Source organism: Pongo pygmaeus, chromosome 5, assembly GCF_028885625.2.
Source record: "Pongo pygmaeus isolate AG05252 chromosome 5, NHGRI_mPonPyg2-v2.0_pri, whole genome shotgun sequence".
Taxonomy (NCBI): Eukaryota; Metazoa; Chordata; class Mammalia; order Primates; family Hominidae; genus Pongo; species Pongo pygmaeus.
The window spans coordinates 52,540,954-52,567,517 of record NC_072378.2 but is presented as its reverse complement, the minus strand read 5'-3'; the positions used below and the strand labels follow the sequence as shown (position 1 = coordinate 52,567,517).

The 26,564-nt window shown below is 41.0% G+C and overlaps 1 protein-coding gene across 1 annotated transcript in view; it reads left to right on the top strand.

Moving 5' to 3' along the window:
- The first annotated feature begins 12,742 nt into the window (after window positions 1-12,742).
- Window positions 12,743-26,564, top strand: part of PKHD1 (PKHD1 ciliary IPT domain containing fibrocystin/polyductin) — a 477,573-nt gene continuing 463,751 nt past the window's right edge. Inside the window, exons 1-6 of the mRNA XM_054492265.2 lie at window positions 12,743-12,794; window positions 14,415-14,492; window positions 15,128-15,278; window positions 17,663-17,771; window positions 22,885-22,942; window positions 25,671-25,749. Of these exons, the coding sequence (XP_054348240.2) occupies window positions 12,743-12,794; window positions 14,415-14,492; window positions 15,128-15,278; window positions 17,663-17,771; window positions 22,885-22,942; window positions 25,671-25,749 (527 nt within the window). The remainder of the gene's footprint in view (window positions 12,795-14,414; window positions 14,493-15,127; window positions 15,279-17,662; window positions 17,772-22,884; window positions 22,943-25,670; window positions 25,750-26,564) is intronic.

Sequence of the window (26,564 nt, the reverse complement as noted above, 5' to 3'; positions counted from 1 at the left end):
CATCTCTGGCTTGGATATGTGCCCCCTTTGAAGTTCTGTACCAGTTGTTGTCTATAAATAAGGCATGCCTAGTGCCATCAAAGCCCCAAGATGAAGGGCACAGCTCACTTACAAGAACACTGAAAGTGTAGGATGGTGTTAGAGAGGAATCCTGGCTTCATTCTTCTTCCTCAACCTCTCCTCAATCCTCCCACCTCCAACTTAGTGTAAAAAATACATGAAGGCCCCAGAGAGAATAATCAAAGCTCTGTCACACTCAGCAGTCTCTTTTTTGCTTCCCTTTAACAAGAAGGAAGGAAAAAGAAATGAGCATTTGGATGAAAGCCCAGTAGCCCACATCAGTTCAGACTTTGCCTGCACAGTGATGCCTCCTGGGTATCTCCCTGGGAGGTAGCACTAATGATAACTCCATTGATTGGGGTTTACTTTTGTCTTATCCTTGACTCTACTATGCTAGGCTATCTCATCTCATCCTCATGACCACATCCTGGATTTGGGGCATAAGAGTTTCTACTTCATAGATGGGGAACTGGGGTTACAGAGAGGTTAATCAATGCTTCTCATTTCTCACTTCTAGGCACACATGAATGATGGTCATATTTAAACTTCACCCTGAGGTTAACTGAGAGAGACACTCAAGGCAGGTAACTGGCCTTGATCTCCAACTGCCCAAGGTGCCACCTAGCAGTGGTGCTGAAGATGGCAAGACCTCAGTACACCTGTGACCCATTCGTGGTTAAGTAACTTGTCCAAGACTACAAGACTAATTGTAGATTTGAGGCCATGTTTTTCTGATTCTTGATTTCAGATTCTGTTCCCTGTCCCTAACACTTTTTAAAATACTAGTTTCTCTGGAAGCATTTCAAACTAAAGTTATCATCTTGCCTCTAAACCATCTGCTCTTCTTAGTTGTCTTGCTGTCTCTATTAGGCTAGGTTCCGTAGATCAGAGCCTGTGACAGGCATTGTTGGTCAAGGTGTTTATTAAGGAAGTAGCCTCAGGAGATAATTTGTAAAGAGACTGAGCAGGGGAGGAAGCCAAGCAAGATATGTTTTAGCTCAAGTATAGCCTGAGCCTGATCCCCCTGGGAGCTCCAGAGAGTGAATGCACCACAGAGTTGTTCCTCTTTGAGGCAAGGAGGCTGTCCTTTTGCCCTCCGCAGCAGTCAGTCCATGCCTTTGTGCTGCTCTGGGGGAAGGATGTAATCCTTCTAGGCATTCCTGGGCAAGGTGGCTCCCAGGGCTGAGGGTAATTCTCGGGAGGAGGGTGTGGCTGCAAGGGAACCCACACTCATAGCAGCCAGGGGGTGGGGACACCAGCCTGGTAAAGGGATCTGACCTGGGCATCCACAGCTGCTGCCACATGATCTTAATCATCACACTGCCATTTATCCTGCTGCCCAAACTAGAAACCTCACTCATCTTCAGTGTCTCTTTCTGTTACATTACACCATGGGGCAACTTCTCTTGATCTGTGCTAGAAATTCCTTTCAGAATTCTAGAAACTTGCTCTCCTCCATGCCTCTGGCTACTGCTGGAATTGAGGGAATCATCATTACTTTATTCATGCATATCTATCAAATCATTATCATTATATCAGTCCATTTTCCTTGGACCATTCCCAAAGCCCTGCCATTTTCTGCCTCTGTTTTCCCCTCCACCAATCCACATAGTCCCCAGAGTCATCCTTTTGTGACTGTTTATATCAGTTGATGACCTAAAAACACTGACAGCTTTCCAAAGCCAATAGGATAAAATAATGCCTTCCATGGCATGGTCAGAAACACTCTTCATAAGTTGGTCCATCCCACCTGCCTGTCAGTATTTCTCTCATTCTCCTAGTGCTTCTCAGAGCCACATGTTCATGCATTCTCAGATACCCACTGAGTTTTTGTTGATGAGTTAATGAATGAAGAGTGGTGGTTTTGTGCTGAGGTTTACATTTCAGATTAATATGGAGAAATTGTCTATTTCTGAAGTACTGTCTAAAAACTCAGATACTGGGAGTGGGAGCTCTGGTTCTAATTTTAGATCTGAATCATACTACCAGGTGTGGACTGCAGTTTCTCTTATGTTCCACTTGTTTTAACTTAAAATAATCTAGTTAGTGTCTTATCCGATTAAGGTTTATTTGTTTGTTTGCCTTTGAAACCTGAGAAGGTCAGAGATTATTCTATAATGATCAGTCTTGCCACTTCTGAATCTGTCCAGGCTCTGCTCCCTACCCCACACTGAACTCATTTGGTTTGGCTTATTTTGGGGATGCAATTATTTCAATTATTTCTTAAGGTGATGCTACTCATCTTTACAGGAAATAACAAAATAAACAGCCAATCATAACTATTTTTCTGCAGTCCTGGCCAGGAGTGGGTGGGGCTGGTTGAGAGACACGGGGAGTGAAGCTCAGAAGGGAGTGCAAGATGCTGCCCCAGGGCTACAGGAGCAGTGGAAAGGCAGTTTACTCAGGAGTGGAAAACTGGGCTGAGGGAAACCAGCTCTGAATGGGCGAATCTGCCACCAGAGGCAGATAGATGAAGAGAACAGGTTTGGAAGACTGAGGAGGGCAGATTCTGGGAAGCTTCAGCCGAGGGGGCCAGGAGCCTCAGTCTTAGGTTTGGAGGGCACCAAAGGAGGACTGGATCAAATTCCACCTCTTTAAAACAAACTTTGTGTTTTATCCATAGATATCAACCTACTCTTTAGTTAGACAAGCTAACTCCACGCTAGTTAGCTGTGACTTTAGAAGAGTTGTCTGATATTTTCTGGGTGCCACTGTTTTTCCATCCGTGAAATACTATGACAACACACAGGGCTGGGATAAGGATTACATGAGCTGCTGTGTAAAAAAAGTCAAACCGAGAAAGCAAAACAAACACCCCCACTGCAAGAAAAACCCAACTATATTATTATAGGATGTGAATATCTCGAGCATAATGTCTCATACGTAATGAATACAGCAGATGTGTTGCTCTAATCTTGCTCATGATTTGTATCTTTATCATCTATTCATCTGTCCATCCATCTACCATTATTGGCACCTGTAGTGTACCAATTATTATATACCAACATTAAAAGGCTTATACAGCATATGGTGAAGCTGCATTTACCACCTGGGGAAAGCTGACTGGCAGTCACACAAGTCCTTGCAGGTGGCAGTCATCTCTTGGGCAAACTACCCAAGTCTGTGATGAAGCCCCCTTCAGAAAACTGATTCACCAGCAGAACAAGGATATCTATTGCTTAGATGAGTTTCTCATTAAATTCTAAGAGTCTACAGTGTTATTCTCCAATGTTCATTAGTTTGTGATCTGGGGATCCTTTCCCTTTACACATACATCTGAGAGCCAGACTGTAATCAGAGTCTTGTTTGGCAGCATGGAATCAAAAGTCGGGGCTGGTGACAGGATTTGAATGTTTAACGGCATCCAGCTTACATACCTAATGCCACGTTCTCCACAAATGGGTGGCAACTGGAGCATAATCAGCAGGTCTACCCCTCACTAGCGAGTGGGGTCACCTTGGACACTTTTCATAACTTCTCTGTGCCTCATTTTCCCTTTGTGTAAAATGAGGATAAAGGTAGAGCCTACCTAATAGGGCAGTTGTAAGGAATAAATGAAGTAGTAAAACAGTTAACAGAGAGCTCAATAAAGGCTAATAATTACTAATTATTAGTATTAAATGTCTGTCTTGAGTGTACACTGGTCCTATTCATTCACTTACTCATTCAAAAGATGTTTGCTGAGTACCTATTATGTGCTAGCCTATGAACAATATGGGTGCTCCCCCTACTGCTGGAGCCTATTCAGCCATGTTTAATTCAGTCTGAGGAGGGGCTTGATGCAGTTTGGCAGTGGTGGTGAGTATATGACACTTTTTTTGTCCTTAGGTTTCAGTCTCAGTAGCCAAATGTGGGGCTGCTGCTTTCTATTAATTTTTTTTTTTTTTAAGGCAGGGTCTCACTCTGTTGCCCAGGCTGGAGTGCAATGGAACAATCTTAGCTCACTGCAACCTCCATCTCCCAGGCTCATGGGATCCTCCCTCCTCAGCCTCCTTAGTAGCTGGGACTACAGGTGTGCACCACCAGGTGCAGCTAATTGTATTTTTGGTAGATAAGGGGTTTCATTATGTTGCCCAGGCTGGTCTCAAACTCCTGGCTCAAGCAATCTGGCTGCCTCAGCCTCCCAAAGTGTTGGGATTACAGGCGTGAGCCACTGCATCTGGCCTCTGTTGGCTTTCAGTGAGTCTCGAGTCCATCCAGGTTCAGGAGGAGGGAGATACAGATCCCACCTTTCAATGAGATAATTGACAAATAATTTGTGACCATTTAATTAAAACCACTATACTCCTCATCTTCACAAATAGTCTATTTAATGGTTTTCTACACTATAGGGACAGCTTTAAGTCTTACTAAGCAATTTGATGCATTACTTGTTGTTTTCATCATTTAGGTGTGAAGGCAGTCTTACCTCCAGATTTTTGGAGTCCACTGGATTTCATTGTTTGTATGTCCCTCATATCAGGTATTGGACTCGATGCTGTTTTGTCAGCTGTGCAACATTTGCCAGAGAAGGGGCAAATGTTTCTTCCATTTTTTAAACAGTCTTCTTTAAGATAAAAAAAATGTGACAGGATCATAAAATTCTGCTCCTAAAGCAAGCATTCCACTGAGCTGCAGAAATGTATGACTTCAATGTCACTCATAATTTTAAAACTAAGTGTGAGATGCACTTCAGAAATCTCAGTGGGGCTCCTGGACCTCAGATAGTAAGATGGTATCAAACTAGAAAAAAATTAATTGCTTTTGTGCTGCTGCTCCCTGCTGGTATGATTTATTTTAAATTCTGCTGAACCCTGGGAGAAGGAGTTGTACTGCAATTCAGAAACTGACATATGTTGTTTTGCCCACATCTCTCACAGAGGCAACGATTTCAAAGAAAATGTTTCTGTGGTTTGGAAAACATTGGATATTGCAACATCTATTTTATCTGACATGGCAGAGATTAAGTTACTCCACTTCAATGAATTTTGTGAGCAACTGAAGTCTACCAGCTTCGAGTGCCAAGTGTTTTAGAAAATATTTAATTTTTCTGGAATAAGATCTGTCTAAAGTGTATTGAACTTATTTCCCTGCTTTCTCAGATGCAGGGTGATTAACCATCTGAGACTTTCCCTCTTTTAGCACTAAAACTTCTGGGTCTTGGGAAAGCTCCCAGGCTCAGGCAGACTGGGACAGCTGGTCACCTTATAGTTAAATGTGAACTTGATTTCATAGCTTTCTTTTTATTTTATTTTATTATTATTTTTTTGAGACAGGGTCTCACTCTGTCTCCCAGGCTGGAGTGCAGTGGTGCAATCTCGGCTCACTGCAGCCTCCCTCTCCCGGGTTCAAGTGATTCTCCCGCCTCAGTTCCTGAGTTGCTGGGATTATACGTGCACAGCACCATGCCTGGCTAATTTTTTGTATTTTTAGTAGATACAGGGTTTTGCCATGTTGGCTAGGCTGGTCTCGAATGCCTGAGCTCAAGCAATCCACCTGCCTCAGCCTCCCAAAGTGCTGGGATTACAGGTGTAAGCCACTGCACCTGGCCTTAATTTTGCAGTTTTCTGAGTGTTGTAATCCAATGATGCCCTCAGGATGGTTGCAGTGTATGGCACTGGCACCCCAGACCACGGCATATTAGAGTAGCCAGTTGCTCTACTTGTCCCAGTGAGGAACTACCTGTATTTCAATGCCACCCACTAGGGCTTTGTGAGCTATTTGCACCTGTGCTGCCCAGTGGCCTTGATTTTCAGGACTTTTCATCAGGTTTTCAGGACTTTTCAGGATGGAGGTCACCACTGTTTGGCTTCTGGATAAGAGGAATCATTGTTCTCAAAATAAGATAATGAGCAAAAAGGACTTAGGACAGAGGCAATAATGATAAATTACTTTTGAGTAGTTTTACTTAGTGGGAAAGAAAACTTGTCTAAAGAAACTTAAATAATAAACCTTGTCTAAAGTAAATATTTTACACATAGCTTAGACCTTCTGGTGGAACCGATGCATTTTCCCTACAAATTTGAGTCTATGTACTCATTATCTTAGGATCTCAATTTAATCAGAAATATGATATTAAACCACAGGGAATGTAATTTCCTGAGTTTTGTGTCTCCATTAAGAAAGAAGACAGAGAAAATTTGAGAAAAAGGAAGGAGGAGGAGTTGGGTCAATCCCAGACAGGTAAAAGGGGAATTTCCTGGTGAGGATTCTGATGCTGCAGAGAATATGAGGGTATAGCTGGGCCACAGCACCATGGGATGAGCCTGCAGAAGAATAGGAAATTCAGGGCCCCTCCTGCCCAGTGAAGCTCTCACCTAGATAAAGGGGCCATCCTGGTGTTCTGCTCTCTGGATGACCCACCCGCCTTCTGTCAGAAATGCCTATAAGTTGAAGAGAACATAATAAAACAAGTTTGATGAAGAGAAAGATAAAAGAGCAAAAATGCATTGAACATTCTTTGTTTCCACTTAAAACCTATATTTGACTTTTGTTGCCTTCATCCACTCCAGAGTGCTTTTCCTCAAATTGGTTCCTAAGACATTCCTATCCATGTTACTGTGTATCTACTCTATATAAGGTACAGGGAAAAATGTTTTGGGATATGAAGGGATACAAATAATTTTTTTTCCTTAAGAACCATACCATCCTGTTTGCGAATGATGTGTATAACTTCAGTGTTGGCTGGCGTCATCAGCCTATGCATACACATGGGGGCATATTTATAGTTGCACCCACATTTTGATGGCTTTGAACTCTACATTGGCCCATGTGTGAACTTAGCTATCTCTTAGAGCTTATCTATTCTAGTTAGGATCCCACTAGGACCTAGAAAGATGGCATGTGTAGACTGAAAAATTAATAAAGAAATTATTTCTAAGAGGTGTGGCCAAGGTTCAGGAAGAGCAAGAAGGGATGGTGCAGTGTATGCAAGCTAGGAACAGTAGGACCTGTTACCACCCTTAGGTCTGAAGAAATAAAGAGAGGAGGGGCACTAGAACCTGCAGAGAGAGTGAGAGAATGAGAGTGAGGGTGCTATATGGAAAGGCCCCTCTGTCAGAAGCTGAGATCTAGTAGGGATGGAAGTGGGGGAAAATACTCTTATCACATCTTGTCTCTCTGCCCCTTCCTCTGGGCTCCTGGTTGTGGCCTCCATTTGTGAAACCAACCAGATACCAATGGGCAAGGAAGTGCATTGGTGCAGCCCACACAGGTCACCTTCCAAGGGCACACAGTAGGGTGGAGAAGGGTAGAGAGTAGGTCTGGAGGGTTAAATGAAAGGTATCCAGCATGCTAATTTCAGAGTTTCTTAGATGATGCTCATTTTGTCCTTCCTCTTCTATTCTGGCTTCCTTTGTTTCATATCCATAGCCTGTGAACCCTTCTAAAGACTCTTCACAATTGACACCATTCCTGGGGCCACTAATGCAAAGTCCAAAGTGCCTATCAATAGTGTTCTCCTACCACAGGGTTCCTGTGTTAGTCTGGGTCCTCTGAGAAGCAGATGCTAAAACAGGATGAAATGTGCAAGGATTTTATTAAGGTGGTGCCTGTGAGAAAAGATGGGGTTGGAACTGGAGAACACTGGGCAAGCTGCCAGTCTGACCACAGCATCCTAGGTTGCCACATACTCTAGATAGGTTCAGCAAGGTCATCAGGCAGGCTTTAAGGCAAAGTCGCTGTTGGAGGAGTCCTGTGTCTCCTCTGGATGGACCTGTCTTACTATCCTTGCCACACTCAGTCCTTGGCTGGGAGCAGCCTATAGAAGCGTGGCCTTGGTCCAAATGCAGTGATGAATTTTACGGCAAAGAAACTAGGCCCTTGATCATTTATGCTTCTTGTAATTGGAGATCTGCAAGGTGCATTCTCATGGGCCCCCACGGTTTTCCAGGAATTCAGAGCAGTGTTAGAGTCCAAGAGAAAGGGGTCAGAGATTAGCCCTCTATCCTGACCTCCCTGAGTTTGCATCATAGGCCTGAGTAACAATTTTTGTGCTGAGAATTTCATAAGCACTCATAGAAATTACTTCTTGTAGAGTATTGTCAATGTCGGTGGTGGGCATGGCTACCCTCCTTGGAATAGCAGAGGAACGGCAGTCAGGCTGCCTCCTGAGAAGCATTTTCAGAGACTTGAGCTCAAGGCTTTAGAATTTCTACGTGAAAAAGGCTTTGGAGTATAAGGGGCTTATATTCCATGGACATATCCCAATGACAGGAATACTGGAGGCTCCCCAAAGCTTCATGTGGTATAGCCACTTTCTCTAGAGTTCGACAACATTTTCTTTTAGGCCTCAAGGCAAGAAATGACTCATTGTCCTTTATTTCTTTTACAATAGAGCTTGATTGTCTATCACGAAATACCTAGAATACAGAGCACAGAAACCAAAGTCCTGGGTGTCATTAGGATTCTTTTAGTCCACAGTAGAGAGGTGGCTATCTCCTCATAAGAAAATTGGGGTGATTTTAGGATGAGGCCTTGATAGCTAGGCTGCCAAAAATACTTATAAATATTTATTATAGGCTATTTAGCCAAGGATAGATGTGGGGCTAATTTATGGAAACCTCTTGTTGAAATAACAAGAAATACAACATAAGTCTTAGGAAACTTATCAGGAGACTCTACAACAATATAATAAAATAATCTGATTATATTTCTGTCTCCTCTGCCAGATGGTAAGCAGTTTGAAGGCAGAAACTTGGTCATACTCTTTAAAAATATAACTTTGAATTATCTAAGTGTCATATCATTTTTATAAAAATAAATTTACTAATAATGTTGAAATCTCCTTTGACTATCACCCCCAAACTAGTCTGCCCCCTCCTTCCCATTACCCACATGCCAGGCACACAAATGTGGTTAAAATGATGCTTGTTGACCTGCATGGAAGAGATCCAGAGTGGAAACTGAGAGAGGTTCAGCAGGCAGGCAGGTGGTAGGGTGGTGGGGTGACTGACCCCCTACCTGCCCCAATCTGGCCAAGCACCCTCTCTCTACACCACTAGCTTCAGGGCTACAAAAATTTTTTAGCTTGTCACAGGTTGCCAAACTGTGATATACAGCAGAGTTGATGTAAACTTCCACACTTTCTAGAGGATAGTTTTACTACTGTCATCAGAGTTGTGGTCGTATTTCCATGGCTTTAATCTGGTTTTGCTGGAGATGCTTCTCCAGGTCTACTGCTGGTCCTTGAAGGTGGAGACTCAGGGCTATCAAATTTTACCAAAATGACTTCTCCCTCAAAGGAAAGGGAGAGGATAGAAGATGAGGATGTCTTCTGGTCAGGTATCGCCAGACGTAGACAAACATGATCAGGAATCGGGGGATGTGACTCAGAATGGGCAGTGGGACAGGAACAGAGAAGTCAGACATGGACCAAGTAAGAAGGTGTTGTTGACCTTCCTAGGCCCACCAGTTCAACTGATGACTGAGGCCCATGGTCTGGGTACGACTGGAGGGTGATGAGCACACGTTAAGGACTTCCTCTTGGTTAAAAGAGCAAGGTCAAGAGGGAGGATGAGGAGTAGAAAAATGAAGAGAATCAATCAACACTTTCTCAGCAAGACTTTGACCAAGTCACTTCCCTTCTGTACTTCTTTAGACCCATACCTCTACAGTGGGTATATGAATAACAGCCCATAACCTGGTATTTACGAGTCACTCTTCGGGATGAAGAGTGAGAGACTGTTCATGAATGGGGATCAGCCCTCTAGTGGTCCTTTCTCTTGAGCTCTCTGTTCAATCACTGATTTACTGGCAAATTCTTTCAATGTTGAATGCCTGTTTGTCTCACTGGGTGGACTTTTACTTAAAATTCTTATCTGGGGCACATGCAGTAAGTGGAGAAAAATGTAAGACACTTTTCCTTTGGTCATTACTAACGAGCCCTGAGGAAAAAGCCTGAGTGGCTTATGTTAATCATTAAACTTGCCCATGGTCAGGTCTGAACTTTTACTCTGGTACATATTTGGCTGGGACAGAAACGAGTTAGGTGAGTTATAGTCCAACGTGAGTGAGTTACCTGCGTGGTGGCTGCAGGATGAGCTCTAACCAGATAACGTGGCCACGGATTCTTGACAGAGAGAAATAAGATCACTTAGAAAGAAAGGATCATTTCTCCCTTGAGTCACAAGGAGACAGAAACAGAAAAAAAAGGTACTGTTTGATCCAGAAAAGTCTCTGCTCTCTGTTTTCTAGGTGTTGTATCTCTTGTTAACGTTCTGGTGAACAAAAGGAAGAAATGGGAGATCTATAGTAGTGCCTTGCAGCTTTGTCCCTCGATGTCCCAAAGGAGAAGCTGAGAGGGAAGGGAGGAAGAAGGGAAGAGGGAGTGAGAGCAGAGAGAGGAGAGAGAGAGGAGGAGAACAAAAACGTGACTAAATAAATGCACACAGCTCTCCTGTGTGGTTGAAAAATTTTAGTTATGAGAAATAAAGAGAGTCTATTTTTAGGAAGAATTAGTGGATAGACTAATAAAAAATTACATTTGTAATTGACATGAAAAAGATGCAGTTCCAAATGTAGGGTTTTAAGAAAACCAATGTGCGAATGTTTATTTCTATTGTTCTGAGCTTGGGAGTAGGCATTAAGAAGAAATGTTAAAATCACGTAGCCAGATTGAAAATAGACTCTCCTGTGCTGAGTATATTTTGTCTGTGTAACAAGCAAGTCAGATCTCGTGCTTTTGGACTAAGCAGAAAATACGCTTGGGTACTTTTCCCTATGTGGTAGATGTATTCTGAAAGTTGTATATTTATAAGTTGAATTCTATTTCAAGTAGACGTAAAAGTTTGGGAATTTTGCAACGAAAAGGAACACTTGCTGAATCCACTTGAAAATACTAGAATTCCTTTCTTAAATCCAAGTAGCCTCCACACTTACCCTATCTGGTAATGACTCGGGGGCAGGTACATAGATTATTTGTTTGTTTTCCTAACTTTTAGTATAGTGCTTAGCATGTAGTGGGCATAAAATAAATGTTTGCAGTGTTGAATTAAATAGAAATGATTATAGATTTCCAGCTGTCTCAATCAGAACATGCCCGTAAGGTGAGTTTATTGCAAGGTTTTTGCAGATTTTTTTTTTTGAGGGGGGGAGTATATTGTAGCTTTTATATTTTCAGAAATGATGTAACTGCTTCTGCTAATCTCAGTGTTTTCTTAAAAATATAAATTAAATGGCCAGGTGTGGTGGCTCATGCCTGTAATTCCAGCACTTTGGGAGGCTGAGGCAGGGAGATCACTTGAGGCCAGGCGTTCAAGACCAGCCTGGCTATCATGGTGAAAACCTGTCTCTACAAAAAATACAAAAATTAGCCGGGTGTGGTGGCGCACACCTGTAATCCCAGCTACTCGGGAGGCTGAGGCATAAGAATCACTTGAACCTGAGAGATGGAGGTTGCAGTGAACTGACATCATGCCACTGCACTCCAGCCCAAATGACAGAATGAGACCCTGCCACACACACACACATACACACACACAAAGTGTGTGTGTGTGTATGTAGGTATGTGTATATATATTAAATATATTTATATATTTATATGTAATAAACATAAACATAATTAAATATATATATATTAAACGTGTATTTAGTAGTACGTGTGGGTGTTTACTTCTGTAATTTTCAAACTTTCAGAAAATTTCAGAGGCACTATTTTTAAGAGGATTTTGTTGATGCCCTCTGCCATGAGGTGTTGGAGAGCAGCTCAGCACTTTCCCTAGAGCAGGCGTCAGGGTGCGAAGGCGTTGAGTTTTCCGCCAGGCTTCCATGGACTCTGCTGTCCCACATGAGAGTGAAAGCTGTTCACCTCAGATTAGGTAAACCCAGATTTAGGATATTTAAATATGTCTTCATCCACTCCAATGTACTGAGCCCTGTGTGGGACCTTCACACTTTCACACTAGGAAGGCTGTGGAAATAGAAGACTGGTTCCTGGGTCTCTTCAAGAAACGTGCCGTCTGGAAGAAGAGGACTCTGTGTGCCACATTATCTAGTCTAGGCTCTACAGCACGGAAGCTAGAGGTTCAGGGGGAAGGTGGTGAGCACTGGAATGGCGGAGGAAAGAATCAGCGGAGGAGGGGCTCCTGAGCAGCACCACGAAGGTGCGCCAGGATCTCCTGAGGCCACGGAGAGAGTTGAGGGGATCCAGGAAGGGACCAGCAGGGGCCAAGGCAGAGTCTGATGTGTGGAAGGCTTGTGTGAGTGACGGTGAGAACGGCGTGTGGCTGCAGTGCAGGGTTCAAACCGGAGAGCAGCAGGAGGGAAAGCTGGAACGCCAGCACAGGGCAAAGCAAAACAGACTTCACCCTATCACGAACTAGAATTTTAATTTCTAGAATTCTTTTTAAAACTCAGCTTCTGTTCAATAACGAGTTAATGAAAGAGGTTATTATTATTTATCCAGCTTAAAATAAGTTGGTGGGACAAGGAGGGCAGAGTGGGGATGATTTTATGCAAGGTTCTCAGATGATCCTTTTCTCCTGAGCTTGGAAAAATGGTGGGTCCATTTGAAGACACTAAGGCCATGTTTATCTCATCTCCTTAATTTCCCAGGTTTCAGTACAGTGAAATAATAGTATGTAAACAAAATGATATTTTTTTTACTTTTTTTTTTATAAAGCACAAAATCTATGCTGCTCCAATCAAAACTGAAAATGCTTTTAATGTCTGAGCAATCTTAAGAGTATTGATTTAAGTGGACAAGATGACTGCCTGGCTGATCTCTCTGATGAGTATTGAAGTACTACTTTTGGCAGGTCAGTAGAATGTGTTTTGAAGGAGTTATAGGTAAGAACACAATAGGTTACCTTGAGAACTATTATTGGAACTTAAAGTAATATTTTGGTTGTATACCATAAATATATGCATGTTTAACTTGCTAATCAAAAAATTGAGTTAAACATACTGTTTTCAGAGGAGGTGTTAAGGTATTTGCTTTTGGATTTAAATTATCTGTTGAATAATTTTTTTTTTCTGTTTAACAGCTGAGGTTATATACTGAAATGTTATGACTATATACTTCAATTTTTAATGGTCAGTGAAGATTATTGGTATAGTGCAGAGCTTTTAATAATAACTTATAACCTTTCTTTTATAATTCCTTTTGGGCTATGTGATGTAATTCTTTTTAGATTTTGCTGTCCGACCTTCCCAAATAGATTAACTTGTCATAATCATTAGACTGCTTGTATTATCTCAAATCATCTGTTCAATTTTCTCTGTGAGTTTGGTTATCCTCTGTATCTTTTTATGGCATTTGTTTTGGGGCTTCTTTAGATAGAAGTATCTAATCATCTTTGGAAGATGGTCTAGTCTGGCTGGGGCTGCCATAAATGGTTGTGCTAATGTGACATGGTTCCCCACCACCCTCAGATGTGAAGTGCATCATGAGAATAACTGTACATGGAAGTCCTGGGCTAGACACAGTTCCTGCTAGAGAAACTATAAATAATTCTGTCGGTAACACTTTCCTTGTTTATTACCTCACTGAGCAGCTGAATGATTTTTGCTGGCTTCCTTAACTTGGCCTTTCCTTCATCAAGGCATGTCCAGGAACATCTTCAAAGATGGAGGGATTGATTAAGGCCCATGCTTAGCTGGTGATCTATACAGGAGAATCCAATCTAGCCTAGTAAATAAATTCTATATTGCTTTTTTTTTTAAACAAAAGGAAATTCCAGCAATGATCCATGCTTCACCCCCTCTCTAAGCAGGCAAGGCAAAAATCTAGGGAATTTTGTATTCATTTGGGAAGTCATTCTGATCACGAGGGGAAACTAGTATATTAAGCAGTATATTAAGCAGGAGAATTGAAATACGAACAGCTTCTATTAGGTTGGTGCAAAAGTAATCGCGGTTTTGCCATTAAAAGGAATGCAAAACAACAATTGCTTTTGCACCAACCTAATGGAAGTCCTTTTTTCTCTCCAGAACTGGAAATAACTGATGATCTTTACAGGGAAATATGGCCACCTGATTAAAGAGTAGGAAAGAGAGCAGAGAGAGATAGTATGGGTTTGATTAGGATCCAGATATGTCCTTGAGGCTCTTTCCAAAGGAAGTAGAAATTCAGAATTGTCCTGATGATTGCAGGGTTTTTGAATGTCTAAGATGAGAAGAATTGGTCAAAATTTTCCTTAAAATGGGGCTTCTGATGATGTGTTTCCCACACCAGCAGCACCTGGTTGGAAATGTAGATTCTTGGGCCTGCCCCAGACCTACGGAACCAGAAACTCTGGGGATGTGACACAACCAACTGTGCTTAATCAAGCCTTTCTGGTGATTCTGATGCAGGTTAAATATTGCTTAAAATATTGGGGAAGGTAGTGGTTTGAATGTGACCTTCAAAACCAATGTTTTTTTTCACTTACTTACAGTACCTCATCTGAGTTTACATATTGAACCTGAGGAAGGTAGCCTTGCAGGGGGAACGTGGATCACAGTCATTTTTGATGGTAGGTTGGGGTTTTACCAAGTGCACATTTCTTATGTATTGACCCACAATCCTAAAGACTATGAGTCTTTGGTTTTCTTCCTTGTCTAAGGACAGGTGTAAAAGTGGGCCTGAAGGGAGATGAACAGACTGACCAACTTCTGTCTTTCTAGATACTGGCTTGCTAATGTCACAGAAGCAAAGCACAACATACCATGACAACTCTGTGTCCACTTTCCCATTCCAGGCTGTGGGATGGGACTCTGGGATTTCTACATGAGATGATATGGAAGTGTGTAGCATAGTGCTCAGCAATGCATCTCCCAGAATCTTGGCTATCTTCCTTAAAGACAGTCCTCTACTTGGGAGCTTCTGCACCATTGCTTAGCATATCTATCCCCAGCAGAGTAAAGAGTAAATCTGAGGGCTGAAAAATTCTTTTCTGGATTTAGGTGAACCTGAAGAGAGAAAACTCTTTCATAAAATCATAAATGAGAAAACTCCTTTATAGAGCAGCTATGAGGAAATGAGGAGTATTAATTTAATCCTTGGTCAAATTTAATGTCTTACATTACCCCCAGGATCTTAGCACAGTTTCACACTGTCCTGTGTCGATGACAATTCTATGCAGCCTGAGATTTCTTTCCCTTGTGTTAGGTTTGGAGTTGGGTGTTCTTTACCCCAACAATGGCTCTCAATTGGAGATACACCTGGTGAACGTGAACATGGTGGTGCCCGCACTGCGGAGTATCCCCTGTGATGTCTTTCCTGTTTTCTTGGATTTGCCTGTGGTGACGTGCCGGACCAGGTATACCTGTCTGGGACTAGGAAGACCAGACAGGATGAGGGATTTTTGCTTATCTCAGTATCTTTTGGTGACATATTAGAGCAATTTTTGCTGTGATTCAATTGCCAGCCATAGTTGTTAAAAAAAGTTTCACGTGAATATGCTTTCTAAAAGGTCCCTATCTGGGATCTAGAGCTTAAGGGAGGATGAGAGTATGGGGAAGAACTTTGAGATATTTGTAAGGAGGGGCTGGATTGTGTTTCCATTTGTTTTTTTTTGCAAGGAGTTCTATGGCTATTAAGATTTTAATACATGGTGCCATTTTGCCATTGCAAATACTCATCTTTTGGAATAGGCATAATTGCAATGATTGCACATAAACCCCAAACTGGTTAGAAAGGAAATTTGCTTTAGGCTCTGTTTGCTGAGTTTGACATTACCTCTATTTAGAAAATACTTTTATAAGATTCCAGGGAATCTGTTTTTCTACTCAACTTCTTGTTGCCCTGTGAAATTTAGACTAGTTCATGTTCATTTTTATTTACTCATGTCTTAGGCATGAGTAAATAAAGTGCATGTAAGTAGATGATTGGTTAAGAGAAAAAAAACACTGTTATTTCCTTTTCTTTTCTGTTCTCTCTTTGAGGAAGTCTCCCCCTCTTCCGTGTTTGGCTATGGAAATCACCAACCATACCACAAATGCCACCTCTTCCCTGAACATTCGACTAAGTTATCTTTCCCTTTTTTGAAAGGAGAAGGAACAACTTGTAGTAATTCATCCACAGGGTGTATGTGTGTGCACCCACACTTTTTTGTGCAATTCATCACTCCTGAAGGGATTTTTTTTTTGTAATTTACACAAAGGTACAGCACATGTAGCCTTAGTGACCCTGTGCCTCAACTTTGAGTTTCTCATAACACTTATATGTCAGTTACCCACTTGTCAGACTCATCCTTATAGAATTAAGTGCTTTGAGGGCAGGGGATGTGTTTAATCTCACCATTGTAGTCCTCATGATGCATTGCACAATACGTTATGAGCAGAAGATGTTCAATAAATGTCTGTTGAATTTAACATTTTTATACCACTACTATTGGTTTTAAAACTGGGTTATATATTTCCCTTAGGTTTTATGGCACATTTGGGCATAGACATTCTGCAAAGACTTGCCATGAAATAAGTCAAAGCTCTGGAGATTTACATGTCCTATCTCCTTTATCCCAACACACTAATGATTTTTGGATGCACCATTGATTTTATGTCATCTTTTTAAAGAAAAGAAATATGATCCTATTAAATATACTAATTGATTGGAAGACAAATATCAGATTCAATTAAGTGTGAAAAATGTACAGTTTATCATTAACAAAATACTGTCTTATTCGTCATTATCATAAAAACATGTACATAATTGTTTTCTCTAAAACAGCCATTGCAGCATCAAAAGCAGCACTTCACAATCAAAATATAATGTGAACACAAATGTAATTTAAAATTTTCTATTTAGCCACTTGAAAAAGTCAAAAGAAGCAAGTGAAATTAATTTAATAATGTATTTTATTTAACTCAACATATCCAAAATATTATTTCAATATGTAATCTATATAAATTAATAATGAGATACTTTATATCTTTTTTGCATACAAAGTCTTCAAAATTTAGTGTGCATGTTATAAGCATGGCATATCTTAATTGGGACTACCCACATATCAAGTGCTTGATAAGCACATAAGACTAGTGGCTAACACGATGGACAATTCAGATCTAAATATTTAAGGTCATACTAAAGATTTTGTTGGGAAGGTTTGGAGAGGAGGCACGTCTTAAATATGGCTTCTTTCTTATTCGTCATATTCTTCCTCTTACAAAAATCAACATGGATGTCAGCATCAGGTGGCAATGAAGCCACTGCAATACTTGTATAAAGAGGAGAGAAGATCCAAGACTCTGTTTTGATGGCTACATGAAGTGTTTATGGGCTGCTTGGACAATTATCAGAAAGAGCCTAAATTCAAGCCCCACTTTGCCCTTAACCTTTGAAGCTCATACACATAAATCTCTTAGTTTTTCTGACATTTTTTGAAACATGGAAATGGGGAATAGATTATCAAAGTCTCTTCTAATTCTTAAAGTCCGATGAACCTATGATTTTGAGAAACATGACATATTAAAAACACTTCAGGGAGTTTCAACACAAAAAAATCATAACTTTTTTTTGCTGAAGGACCCAGTTCTTAAAGTCTAATAATTATGAGTGGATCAAAGAGGTGAAAGGTGACTGATAGGAATCCTTGGTTAGCTCTGTTTTACAAGTGCAGGGAGGAAATTTGAAGTGGCAAGTGGGCTGCTAGCTTTGGGAATTCATGGTTTTTGATTCATAAGGATTTCCACTTTCTGTCCTCAGATCTGTGCTGTCTGAAGCACATGAGGGTCTGTACTTCCTGGAAGCATACTTCGGGGGACAGTTGGTAAGCAGCCCAAATCCAGGACCACGAGACAGCTGTACTTTCAAGGTGGGTTCTAAGGCTGGAGGAAGGTATGTTTACATAGTCTGAGGGTGTGCTTGTGTTATTGAAAGGCAAATTGTAAATGAGCCAGAGTGTCTGCTTGACCGGGTTAAAAGAAAATGGTGGATGCTAATGACAGAGTTTCTTAGATTATACTAATGAAAGATGAATTTTGAACGTTTGTATGTCAGCCTTTAGCTAAATGCTTTATGTACATCATTTAATTCAATGCTCACAATTTTATGGGGTAGCTATTTACTGTCCTGTTTTTACAAATAAACGATCTGAGGCTCAGGGTGATTAAATAATTTGCCCATGTCATCAGGCAGTAAATGGCAGAACCAAGACTTCAACTTGCATCTGACTCTAAATTCTCGTCTAAATAGAAGCCCATAGAGGGGCCACCAAGATTACCTTTGTGGATCAGTGTTTCATTTTACAGCTCAGATCATGCTGAGCCTCAGCATGTTGAAGAGACTCAAGGCTGGCCCACGTTCCTTGGTGAGGAGACCCAATTTCTACCTCTCTCCCTGCTTCCTGGTATATTTCTGCTAAGTCCTTCCAACACTGAACCAAAAGGGCATTTATTTACTGCTGGAATTCTCCTTCATGCTCAGGGAGATCAAAAAGGAAGTAGAGAGGGAGAGAGTGTTTAGGAAGCCATGCCTGACTTATTTTACAGCCTTGATACCTATACTGGGAGTTCATTTATATTTGGTTCAGTCTGTTGTTCATTTCAGATTAGTTTTAAACAATCTCTGAAAAGGTAGGTCCTAGATGGTTTATGAAAGGCAGAGATTTGGCAGTACTCCTGTCGATGTGGTTGCCCTTCACATGGGGTACCTCTTTTTAAGAGCTGTTTCAAAACATACAATGCAGTCACTAATGAATGCTCTTTCAGAATAAGGCTTCACCTTGTAAATTCGTCTCTCCTACGATCCGTGTTTCATATAGGCTATTTGGTTTTGAAATTTGGAATTTGCTGTTGTTTCAGGTTTAATAACTTGTTTCTTAATCCAAGAGAATCTTGTTTTCTGGAATTTTGCTTTTGCACATATGCAGCAGAAAGAAAAAACATTGTATCATTCTTTTTTACTAAGAGCCGCACCACCACCTCTATCCTGTCTCAGGGAACATAACAGAAGAGAGAAGTCTAAGCATGCTTCTTAATCACCATGATCCTTTTCACCCCAGATGGTAGTTTTCCTGCTTATTAAAAGATTGGTTAGGAGCGAGAGGGGGAAATAAGGGAAACGTTTCATAAAATTGCACATGAAAGAAAACAAGTCCGTCAGTGGTTCAACTATCTTGGCAAGTTGATGAAAAATCACCAGGGGATGCAGTTAATGAGAGGCATTCCAAGCTAAATAAAACACGGCGTGTCTCTTTGTTTTGGGACTGGGACTGGGGAACCATGAGTATTAAAAATTAATCCCATCTTGCCAGTCCACTGCAAAGAGCCTGCTGTGGGCGCTGACAAGTTTGAATAACTCACAGAAGGTTGATCACACAGCTGGTGGCTGCAGCTTTCTCATCCTAATCTGCTGCATTTCCTCTCCCCTCTCTTGCTTCTACTGACCACACTGGGGCCCGAGGATCAGCATGTGGGAAGCTTGATTTGGAAGCTCATTAATTTTTCACTTTGTCATGTCTCTAGCCTGGTGGGTGACCAGGGGCCTGTTTTCTCTTAGAAACGTACCATGTTATGTTGTGTCAGCTCAGAGAGAATCACAAGTGAAGCCCTTTTTGAGGTTTAACCCCAAGCCTGCCCCACCACAATCTCAGGAGCTGGGAGGGAGTAATAAAGGAGTTGCTCTGTTTCCCATGGAAGTCTGGTAGAAGGATTACAGACTGAGTGGTGGCTCTTAGATTTCAGGTTGAAATAGAGAGGTATGCTTCCTTATTTGGTTTGGACTCAGTTGTTCCAGCTGCCTCAGGTTCTAAACATCTGTGAAATAGGTCAATAACCACTACTGTACTTCACTAGGCTCCTATGATATAGTCCAGTTGAAACAATGTTGATATGAAGGCCTAGGGGCCGTGGTTGGCTGGGAGGGTGCAGTGGGGACTGAATGTTTGGCAGGTGTGTGTGTAACTGTATTAATCTTTATCTTTTGGTGAGATCAGAGCCAGTTCCCAAGCCGTGAAGTAACAACATTGTTATTTTGACCCCCTGACACCACATATTTTCTGTGAACTATTTTCTAACCCTTTCATTTAGACAGTGAGGAAACTAGCCTTCATGGCAGACTGTACAGCATATGGATCAATACTTAAAACCTACTCCTGGCAAGCCACCATCAGCTTTGTTGAAATGTCTGTTGATTCTCAATGTCCGATTAAGGCTGTTGATTAACAACCGAGTTATTCTTTGGTGATGTTCTCTCTGGGAAGGTAGACTCCTGAGGTGCTGGAAGCAGACCAAACAAAACAATTTGCTGCTGTAATTTGTTTTGCAAATGGGAAGCACTGTAGGTTGTGTGGAATGGTGGTAGTCTAGGCATCTAGAAGGGATTGGGGGAGGGGAGGGAGGGGGAGACTAGGTCTCTTCCTAGGTAAGTAATTGGTTCACAGGTCAAGCCTTGGTCTGGCGAGTTCATCCTTAAGCTTTCCCGTTTCTTCACACTGGCCCTGCTGTGATTTCCTGATGGAGTAATGCACTAATCTTAGATGTGCCCTAACACAAATGCCTACAGGTGAGATGGAGTTCCTGGGATTGCTTCATTCTCACCTCTCCTTCCAGGCAGTATATCAGTCATTCCAGATTGGGCGACTCTTTTCATTCACAAAAATTCGAAAGAGCCCGCATCGCCAAGTCAATCCTAAGCCAAAAGAACAAAGCTGGAGGCATCACACTACCTGACTTCAAACTATACTACAAGGCTACAGTAACCAAAACAGCATGGTACTGGTACCAAAACAGAGATATAGATCAATGGAACAGAACAGAGCCATCAGAAATAATGCCACATATCTACAAGTATCTGATCTTTGACAAACCTGACAAAAACAAGAAATGGGGAAAGGATTCCCTATTTAATAAATGGTGCTGGGAAAACTGGCTAGCCATATGTAGAAAGCTGAAACTGGATCCCTTCCTTACACCTTATACAAAAATCAATTCAAGATGGATTAAAGACTTAAATGTTAGACCTAAAACCATAAAAACCCTAGAAGAAAACCTAGGCATTACCATTCAGGACATAGGCATGGGCAAGGACTTCATGTCTAAAACACCAAAAGCAATGGCAACAAAAGCCAAAATTGACAAATGGGATCTAATTAAACTCAAGAGCTTCTGCACAGCAAAGGAAACTACCATCAGAGTGAACAGGCAACCTACAAAATGGGAGAAAATTTTTGCAACCTACTCATCTGGCAAAGGGCTAATATCCAGAATCTACAATGAACTCCAACAAATTTACAAGAAAAAAACAAACAACCCCATCAAAAAGTGGGTGAAGGATACCAACAGACACTTCTCAAAAGAAGACATTTATGCAGCCAAAAAACACATGAAAAAATGCTCACCATCACTGGCCATCAGAGAAATGCAAATCAAAACCACAATGAGATACCATCTCACACAAGTTAGGATGGCAATCATTAAAAAGTCAGGAAACAACAGGTGCTGGAGAGGATGTGGAGAAATAGGAACACTTTTACACTGTTGGTGGGACTGTAAACTAGTTCAACCCTTGTGGAAGTCAGTGTGGCGATTCCTCAGGGATCTAGAACTGGAAATTCCATTCGACCCAGCCATCCCATTACTGGGTATATACCCAAAGGACTATAAATCATGCTGCTATAAAGACACATGCACACGTATGTTTATTGCTGCATTATTCACAATAGCAAAGACTTGGAACCAACCCAAATGTCCAACAATGATAGACTGGATTAAGAAAATGTGGCACATATACACCATGGAATACTATGCAGCCATAAAAAATGATGAGTTCATGTCCTTTGTAGGGACATGGATGAAATTGGAAATCATCATTCTCAGTAAACTATCGCAAGAACAAAAAACCAAACACCGCATATTCTCACTCATAGGTGGGAATTGAACAATGAGATTACATGGACACAGGAAGGGGAACATCACACTTCGGGGACTGTTGTGGGGTGGGGGGAGGGGGGGAGGGATAGCATTGGGAGATATACCTAATGCTAGATGACGAGTTGGTGGGTGCAGCGCACCAGCATGGCACATGTATACATATGTAACTTACCTGCACATTGCGCACATGTACCATAAAACCTAAAGTATAATAATAATAATAATAATAAAAAAAAAAAATTCAAATGTCGTCTGCATACCAGTCTATGCACAGAGACACAGCAGCGACTCAGTCAAGCATTGTCCCTGCCTTTATGGAGCTTATGGTTAACAGAGGGTGTGCTTTGGGGACAGGCGGCATTGTAAGATGATTTGGAGTGCTACCGCCAGGCTTTCTCAGGTTCTCACTGCTCCCATTGAGGCTGCTTTCCTCCTCCTTGAAGAACAATGTTGCTTCCCATTTCTTGAATCTTTTGAATCATTTCCCTCACAGCAGGTATCTTCAATTTCCCTAGTAAGCACCTCAGTTGTGTGCCTATCCAGGTTCTCATTTTTTGTAGCTTACTGATACCTACCAAGGTGCTGGCTGATAATGATTTGAAGTTTTGATTCAATTAAATAAGTGCATTCCTTTCTAGAAAAATCAAAATCTTCAAGGCCCCAAAACATCAAATTACAACAATGGAATTAAAAGACTGACATTCTGCACAAAGACCTGTCTACCTTTCCTTCTAGTAAAATGTGTTCTTGGGAATGGAAAGTGGGCAGGTAGAAACAGGCTTGTCAAGGTTTGGACAATATGGTACAGAATAGAGGGCTATGTGACCTTAATCAAATTACCTCTACCTCATCTATAGGAGAAATATGATAATATCCATCATTTCTGTTTCATAGAAATATTACAAGGATAAAAAGAACTAGATAGATGTGAGGGTGACATGAGTAAATGTAACCATTTATTACCTTCAAGTAATGCTGTCTGAGGAAAGGCTTGTGCCTCCTGTGTTTGTGAATATTTTAATGACATGCTCACTTGTGGTACTGTTTTCTAAACAGTTTTCCAAGGCGCAGACACCCATCGTTCACCATGTTTATCCACCAAGTGGTGTTCCAGGTAAGAAATCTTCTATTAAAATAGGAATAATTGTGAATCTCTTTGCCAAAGCTTGTTGCAAACCTAGGTGAGTGGTTTTTATGAGTGGGAAAATTTAGCTTCTTCTTTGATGCTGTTTTGAAAATAAGAGTCAACCTCTGGTTCATTTTTAAAGTGCTTTGGTTTTACCTCTGGGCACTTTTGCTCTATTACTTCACTGATAACAAAAGGAATCCAAACATGAAAAGAAAAAGAGGACAGCAAAATCAAATGAGTTGATGTTGGAGACTGGAGGAAAGAGGAGTCATCCTTGCTTTTAACTTTATAATCATTCCCATAATAATAAACCTTTATTAAACTGTGTGCCAGGCTCCAGTCTAAGCTCTTCAGATATCTTACTAGATCCTCGCCAAAACCTGATAATAGAAGAGCTATTTTAATTCCCATTTTGCAGATGAAGAAATGAGGTAGCAAAAGGTTAAGAAATTTGCCGAAAGTCATATAGATAATGAATACCACAGCTGAGATTTGAACCAGACAGCAGAATCCAGAGTGGCCCATATATCCACCATTCTGTCATGTTTTGAGTAGCATTGGATGCCACTTGGAAGGTCATTAACTCTAGTCTTCATCTAGGGGTTTTGTTTATAAAGTTAGAGAGCACACAAATATATAAAAGCCAGGAGGATAGAAAAGAAGATTATATAAAGCTGGGGGATTTACATAAAAGAAGGGATTGCAACTGAGAAGTGGATTCAGGAATTGCTAAATCTGCATTAAAACTAAGTAGTAAACACAACTAGGATTATATATAATTTGCTGTCTGATTCCTGCCAAATTCCTACCTTTATTTAAGGTTTTCCATTTGTTAGGGTTTCCAAAATAGTAAGAGTGTGCTAAAAAGTTGCTAAATTTTTATTATAGTTGTGTCTAAATGCATAGACAGATCTTGTTGTTTTGATTGGCTCAACTCCTCAAGCATGTCAAAATGAAGATCTAAGTTATTGAAAAGCGTTTTATATTTTCTGTGTTTGTGTGTATAGACACAGATTATGTATGAGTGAATTTAAATTATATTTCAGAGAATATGAATTTGGCATGCTCTTACTCATGTGGGTTTTTCACAGATCTGCCCCTATCCATTTGTCTGAATCATTGGGACCTGATATTTTATGAAAGAGGGATGTGGTCTATGAAAATCACACGCAGACATGTGGGTCCCTGCTGCTCTGATGTTAGAAACTCCTGTGTAGATGGCAGAAGCCTTGTTAGGGTGAGGGATGAGGAAGCAGACGGCCATTAGAGGTGTGAAATGGAATGTCAGCTGGCACCCAGATCTGCCAAGCTCGTTTCTCCCACCAAGCTGGAGTTCTGCTCGGTGTCTCTTCCACCTTCTGGGGAAAGGATTGGTGGCTGGCCTGGTTGGAGTGGTCCCCCCTGGGCAGGATCCATATGACTGCATCTTTGTAATCACTTTTCAGATGAATACTCTCATTTCATTTGGGAAGCCTGCCCAGTGTAGCAGCCAGGGAGATGGGGGAGGTGGTAGGGACAAGAGAGACGATGCTTTCTGAGCCGTTGGGTTTCTATACGTGGTTAGCAATCCTTCACTACGACATGGAATCCCCCAGCACCGTGCTCTGGTGTGGCCATTTGTCAGCCTCTGCTGGCCATCTTCGTTTAGAAACAAAACAAAAACCCACAGAAATTCCTAATTTCTACAATCTTGGTTAGTTTTAAAATTGTGCCTGTCAAAGCTATAAGTCATACTCACCAAGGCTAGGGAATCGATCATTTAGCCCTATTAAAATTAGAATTATTCTGCCAGATTTTTTTAGCAGTAACAGGAAACTTGAGACTCCGAATTTCTGCCAACTCTGTGACCTTTGCCTGTCATTAGGTCATTCTACCCATGCACCTATAAAATTGTGGCTGTAATACCTTCCGAAAGGTTTCTCTTGTTTTGGTGAGAGTCATCCAATGACTGCAGATGAAAGTCACTTCTTACTAATAACACACAAGTGCAGTAGGAAGGGAACATCTTTTTTGTCACATTCTTTGGTGGCATTCAGTGTCTATAAAGAGGCTCAGTCTTCTGGATTTCATGACCTCATGAGTCCCTCAGTATGCTTTTGTCTTCTATTCCTTGAGGTTTATCTCACTAACCAACATTCTTTTATCTCTAAACATTGTCTGTGATGGTTTAAGTATACACAGTTAAGTATTCTAATTATTTGGAAGGCACATACTTGGGATCCCTGAAGATCCATCAGATTGTGTGATATGAGCCTCTTCATATCACATGTTCATTTTAGCAAATGCCCAGGGGAAAGTCTCATGAAGCCTGGAGCACCCAAGGCACATTGTTCTTAAATCTCATGTTGGGTGGATGGTCTCCACAGAGCCAAGAGAATGGAACAGGGCAGTGTGTGGAGATGAGCCCCTCCTTTCTGAAATGTTCACACTTTCTGGGACTGTGAAGAAGACCCTTTATTCCTTCTATGCTCCATGCATAGAAGATTAAGTCTGTGATTGAAACAATTGCTTATTTTAGCTTTTATATTGTGTAATATTGATCACTAAATCATACCCTTGACCTTACCGTTGTACAATTTATTAAAAGTATTAATTTTCTGGGTCATGACCTGCTTTGCCATATTGAGTATATGTAACCAAAAAGAAACAGTTTTTTATTATACATTGAGTTTGAGCTAAGTCCATTACACTAAAAAAATTCTTCTTCAAACAGGAAAACTAATACATGTATATGGCTGGATTATCACTGGAAGATTGGAAACTTTTGATTTTGATGCTGAGTACATTGATAGGTAAGTGTGTGTTTGTTTTTGTGTTTAACTAGTTACATACATGCTGCATGGCTTCCTGGGACCAGCTTCCCTGATGGCAATAAATTGTAAGCAGTTGGCACAGAATTGCTATTTTCCTCTTTGCAGTTTATGGTCCCTCATGAGCTGGGCTTCAGCAAACTTTGTTAATGTAATTGCAACTGGTCGATTAAGTTGGTCCATTTATTTACTGACAACTAGTCACTCTGGGCTCAGTGTGAAATGAACTGTAATTGCATCTGTGGATTTTCTTTTTGAATTCTCACCCTTCCTTCCTTTGTTTCTCAGCCTGAAATAGATTCTTTATAAAATGATGTGTAAACCCAAAAGCCCATTATAACTTTCTTATTTGGTTGTTATCCATTTGTGCTTTAAAAATTGTATTAGTGGGATCAGAGGAAAACATGGACACAGGTATTAAAAGCCATAGAGCTTTTAATGTTTTCTGGGAATGATTAGGATGTCAGCATGGCTTTCTTCACTGGAGACGTGGTGGAAAGTGTTGCTATTAAATCATCTACACTAGAAAGAGAGGAGAACAAGACAAAAAGTGTTGAAATTGTAGAGGCTGTAGGAAGCTCTAAGCAACTGTAGTCTTTCAACAAATGAAGCAATTGTACTGAGCATTTATAAGGTAGAAGGAAAATAATCTTACTATATGCTCAGCTGCATAGATTCTATACATGGTGTCTAATTTTTCCTTCACTCTGGGTGGGTTGGGGGCATCCTCTTCTGTTTTACTCCATCTGTCTGATTTTGCCCTTGTTGAAGAGAACATGATCTGATTACTCTCAGGA